At 39.1% G+C, this 6,017-nt stretch overlaps 1 protein-coding gene across 1 annotated transcript; it reads left to right on the top strand.

Annotated features, from left to right (window-relative positions):
- The first annotated feature begins 1,092 nt into the window (after positions 1–1,092).
- Positions 1,093–2,999, top strand: LOC126949649 (olfactory receptor 9A4-like). The gene is given in 1 exon segment (XM_050782278.1): positions 1,093–2,999. A coding segment is annotated over 1 exon segment (933 nt). The 3' UTR covers positions 2,026–2,999.
- The last annotated feature ends 3,018 nt before the right edge of the window (positions 3,000–6,017 follow it).

The following is a 6,017-nucleotide window of genomic DNA, read 5'->3' as shown; positions in this document are numbered from 1 at the left end:
ATGTGTAATGTCAGATAAAGCAAATGAATGTTTAGTGAATATTCTAATTTTAAATGTAATATAGAGGAGCTTAGGGAAAGTCGTCAGAGTCTTCTGTTTAAATTATATGTATGATGGATTCATGGTTAATCTATCTACCTATCTACCACCCATTTACCTATTTACCTGCTGGCTTTGTCCACTCAAAATTCCAATAACATTGACCATTCCAATAAATATCATCATTCCTAGGTTCAGATTGTTGTATTGCAATAATTTTTCTTGGTGTGAGAATCTAGGGCTTCTTGGAGAAATGACTGATTCCAGATTTAGAACAGGAAACCTGTAAGAGAAGCTAGAAACAGATGAATATGTTCAATTGCACCATGTGGATGAAATTAGCAAAACCGACATTATGGAAAACTCTACTGTCAAAATACCTGAGTTCTTCAACAAGTAGATTGGAAGAAAGTGAATGGGCTATACAGAGAATCTATCAATTAAAATAGACTTAAAGCATATGGAATTACAAAATGGACAACACTAATTTATAATGCATAACGATTCAAACTAGGATGATTATTCAGGAAAGCAAGGCAGTAATTTCTTAAAGGTTGAGAATTGTAGTTTCTGCTGATGATAGGAGCATTGCAATTGTAATGGAACACACAAATGGATTTATGTGACTGCTATCAAACTTCTGTTTCTTGATCTTGGTAGTGATTGCAATTATTATGAAGTGGTTCACCTTGTAACAGTCATACATCATGGAAGCAGACAGGGTGGCTGGTAAGAGTGGAGTTGGAGGCAGATGTCCAGTGTATTGAGAAAGAGTGCATGCTAGGGTGGGTTGGTTTTCATGTTTATTATTTGGTATTCATGACTGGATTTCATCTTCTTGAACATACACATATATCTTTGTAAGATATATATTCTTCATGAAGTATTTGACATCAACCTTGTGTAGAAAATAGTAGAGACAGGTTATGGAGTTGAGGAGCAGGAGAGGAATGTTTTTTCAACCTGAAATGCCCTTAATCTTTTTAGAATAGAAGGAGTTGTTCTCCCTCTTTTGGTCTCTAGATTTCACAAGGAACAAGGGCTTAGAACTAAATGTTGATGAATTACTCTAGTGCCACTTAATTTTATCTCCTTGGTTTCCCTGGCTCTGAAGAACTACATTATATCCTTTTTGCTATATTCTTCTTTTTCTACTTGGTGACATTAATGGGAAACACCGTCATCATCGTGATTGTCTGTGTGGATAAACGTCTGCAGTCCCCCATGTACTTCTTCCTCGGCTACCTGTCTGCCCTGGAGATCCTGGTCACAACCATAATTGTCCCTGGGATGCTTCTGGGATTGCTGCTCCCTGGGACGCAAACAGTATCTTTGTCTGCCTGTGTTGTCCAGCTCTTCCCATACCTTTATATGGGGACATTACTTGGAGCAATGGCTGTGGACTGTTATATTGCTGTGTGTAACCCTTTGAGGTGCAACATCACTATGAACAGACACACCTGCAACTTTGTGGTTCTTGTGTCATGGGTGTTTGGGTTTCTTTTTCAAATCTGGCCAGTCTACGTCACGCTTCAGCTTACTTACTACAAATCAAATGTGGTGAACAATTTTTTCTGTGACCGAGGGCAATTGTTCAAACTATCCTGCAATAATACTCTTTTCATGGAGTTTATCCTCTTTTTAATGGCTGTTTTTGTTCTCTTTGCTTCTTTGATCCCTACAATTGTCTTGTACTTCTACATCATCTCCACCATTCTCAAGATCCCGTCAGCCTCTGGCCGGAGGAAATCCTTCTCCACTTGTGCCTCCCACTTCACCTGTGTTGTGATCGGCTACAGCAGCTGCTTGTTTCTCTACTTGAAACCCAAGCAAATGCAGGCAGTTGATTACAATCGGGTAGTTTCCTTGATGGTTTCAGTAGTAACTCCTTTCCTCAATCATTTCATCTTCACCCTCCGGAATGATAAAGTCATAGAGGCCCTTCGGGATGGCGTGAAATGCTGCTGTCAACTATTCAGGAATTAGCCTTGCTCTGAGACATTTTACATGATGAAGCACTTAGTATGGATTCTAGAATAATCTGAAAAGAACTTGCTCATCTTTGAACTGCATCATAATTATTACCATTATCAAATAATTAGTGTGCAACAAAAGACTTTTAAGTTACAGCTATGGTTTTTAATATGGTTAGTTGTTACTTGAAACTCAGTTTATTGTTTTTAAGACATGTCTTGCTATCTATCTAGCTATCTATCATCTGCCTTTCTTAAGATATAATGATTTCACAATTAAACTTTGAAAAATTAAATGTCAGAGATAGACTATCTATGTAGTCTAGAAAGTTGACTAGTGGTTGCTTAGGGCTGAGGGGAATGCAGACATAGGGTAGTGATAGCTAAGGGGTACAGGCTTTCTTTTTGAGATGATGGCTGTAAATATCTACGAATATACCAAACACCATTGAGCTGTACATTTTCAATGAGTTAATTTTATGGAATGTGAATTATATTTCAATAAAGCTATTGAAAATAGTATATTAGATGGTGAAGAAGTATTGTGAAGAAAAGTGAAACAGGAATGAAAGGGAATATCTCTTGCAGGAGTGTTGAAATTTCAAATAAGGTTTTCAGGGAAGGATTGAGAGAGGTAAGGTGGTGATACATTCGGAAACCTGTTAAAGAACATTCCAGGCATAGTGAGTAATAAGTGGGAGATCCTAGGGAAGGCATAGCAAAGACACTGAAATAGAGTGTGCAAAGGAGAAAGCAATTGCAGTCAGAGTGGTAACTGGAATGCAGACCATGTAGAGCCTTGTGAGCCTTTTTTTTTTCCAGGTATGCAAAAAGATAATATTATTTTACTTTTTTTTTCCTTTTTTCTTATACTTTATGTTCTAGGGTACATGTGCACAACATGTGCCATGTTGGTGTGCTGCACCCATTAACTCGTCATTTATATTAGTTATTTCTCCTAATGCTATCCCTCCCCCATCCCCACACTCCATGACAGGCCCTGGTGTGTGATGTTCCCTGCCCTGTGTCCAAATGTTCTCATTGTTCAATTTCCACCTATGAGTGAGAACATGTGGTGTTTGGTTTTCTGTCTTTGCAATAGTTTGCTGAGAATGATGGATTCCAGCTGCATCTATGTCCCTACAAAGGACGTGAACTCATCCTTTTTTATGGATGCATAGTATTCCATGGTGTATATGTGCTACATTTTCTTAATCCAGTCTATCACTGATGGATATTTGGGTTGGTTCCAAGTCTTTGCTATTGTGAATAGTGCCACAATAAACATACGTGTGCATGTGTCTTTATAGTAGAATGATTTATAATCCTTTGGGTATATACCCAGTAATGGGATCACTGGGTCAAATGGCATTTCTAGTTTTAGATCCTTTTAAAGATGTTTGCTCTTTCCAGAAGCACATTGGAAAACCATCACAGGGGGCTGAAGAAGAGTAACAGAATCTGTTTAATGTTTTAACAAGATCATCCTGGTTGCTGGATGAACAATACATGAAAGGACAATAAAGGGAGAAGGATGAAGGCCAGGTGGAGATTGCATCAGTTAGATTTTGCTATATGAGACATAACCAGAAAACTCCAGTGGTATGCAGTGATAAGCTTTTATTTTCATGCTTAGAGTTTCTGCTGATCTAGGGTGGCTCTGCTGCTCTCAGGTGGATTTGTTCATGAGTCTAAGGGTTGTATGGGGGTTGGCTGACCTAGGCTGGGCCCACATTTGAAGTCATGAAAAGTGTGCCTTTGATCTCCATGTGGCTTGGCCACAACATTTTTGAGGCACCCTTCTCTGACTTGGGCAAATTTTTATTCCCGTATTATAAATGAGTTAACAAGTTCTGAAACATTAAGTGGCTTGCCTACATTAAGCTTCTAGCAAATTGAAAAGCTGCTTCTTGGATGAAGATCTCAACTTCAAATCCTCTACAAAATGCTTCTCCTAATGTCTAATGCCATTGAGATACATAGAGGAATGTTATTTAATATGTGCAATAATTTTTTGAGATAGGTATTACTACCCCATTTTATCAGTAAGGAAACTAAGACCAAGAAAGAGTAGGAAAACTGTACTGATTCACACAGCATATTAGAAGCAAAGTCAAAACTCAAATTCAAATTTCATTGCCTTTTTTTTTTTAAAGCATGCCACTGCTATCTAATAAAGATCACATTTATCTAAGCTTGCAAGGATCCAGGAACTCTCCCAATGGTAAACTTAAACCAAAGCCCACATTTTCCCTATCTACTCCCCACTCCCACCCCAGGCCACTGGGCTCCTTTTAGAACCTGCACAGAAGTGTCTCCTAATCTTGGGGGAAATTTAAACTGTCTACTAAAGAAATCACTAGATGTCTACATTTCCTGATCTTAAAAGTTTGCAGTTATTCTGTCATGAAACAGGAAGTGAAGCAACTATAGTTCTCTCTTCTCAAAACAGAAGGATTAGGATTTCCTTTCTGTTGTCTGAGTTCTGGGGCTTGCCTTTGGCTAGAATTGATTTTTCTCTCCACTTAGACTCAGCCTTACTTCGCTTCTCAACGGTAGCACTTATTCTTTCCCAACACAGTCAGAGAACTTGTATCTCCACAGGCTGCTAATATAATTCCAATTTCCACCCCATCTCAAACACAAATTACTTCTGGTGATTCTCTTTAAGCAAGTTCTGACACCTGATGTGTTATCTCATTTTTAAAAATTGTAAGTGGCCATGCTAAGGAGCCAAAAATGATGAAACCTAGAAATGCAGAAACAGAACTTAGTGTTGTAATAAAAAATATGATTTACAACATCTTGTTTGGTATGCATATAATGATATGTACAGTCATGACTGTGGTACATTGTTATTAGACACAAAATGGTATGCATTGTACTTAGGTGACTATTATTTTCATCAGTTTTATACATGGTCTTCCTTATGGTTTACTTATTCTTACTCAAAACACACAAGGCATCTCTTTTATCTTTCTCATGCACCAAGCAGGGTAAATAGCTGATGTCTTGTGAATGTAGAGAACAGCCAGGGTACTCCAAGACTTTTCTTCCTCTTTCTTGCCTTTCTTCCAGTGTGGCCAAATGAATGCTCTGTTTCCTGTCTCAGGTGATTTCCATTTGACCCTGATGTTCCCTTTCTACTATGTGCTTATTCCTTGCCCCCAGCCAATGTTTCCCTGAGCAGCCCTCCTCTTTTTCTATTGCTTCATCAGCTGGACCTGTTCTAGATCAATGTGATGCCAACCAGTGCCAGGGTCCTTGGGTCAGTAGGCTGTGCCTGATATCAGGTTCTCTCTAGAACTAGGGGACGAATATATTGTGATTATTGTTGCCTAAGAGACTATCCAAAATTTTAAAAATATACTCAACAAATACAGTCAGGTACTCAAAACCTTCAGAGCAAAGGAAGCCTGCTTACCTAAATTTTGGTTACAAAGGAGTTACATATGTTATAATGGAGTTTCAGAAATATGACAAGGGAATTTTTAGCTTAAGTGTCTCTTCAGGGCTTTGCTGAAGAACAGAAACCTAGTGTGTTTTGTTCCCTTGGCTGTCTGGTTTTCTTCAAAGGGGTCTCCAAGAAGGTTCCTATCCTGCCCAGACGTCTCTCCATTCCCATAAACAATGCTGCTGTCTGTGCTGCTCCAAGCTCAGCACTAGGAGCCCTCCCCAAGGCCCAGCCTTAGTTCAGACTGAGGAGAGCCTCTGCTACCCCAGCTTGTGGAGTTAGGAGGGGCATGTGAATGGGGTTCCCTTGAGAACAGAGATGAGGTCACAGGAGCTACGTTTATCCCTCTTCCACCATGGTAATCCCTAAATAATGTTTATAATTGCTCACTCTACAGTTGCTCCCTGGTAGTACGGTAGATACTCTGAGGCTAAAATAAAACAAACCCTGTCAACAGACTAGGCCCTTTTGATCAGTCGGAAATGCTCAGTACTACAGAAGCAGACCTCATCTCTATACCAACTGAGTTGTTTCCATAAGACTGATCCTGT

This window comes from Macaca thibetana, chromosome 3, assembly GCF_024542745.1.
Source record: "Macaca thibetana thibetana isolate TM-01 chromosome 3, ASM2454274v1, whole genome shotgun sequence".
NCBI lineage: Eukaryota > Metazoa > Chordata > Mammalia > Primates > Cercopithecidae > Macaca > Macaca thibetana.
The sequence above is the reverse complement of the archived record's forward strand: the minus strand, read 5'-3'. Positions and strand labels throughout refer to the sequence as shown.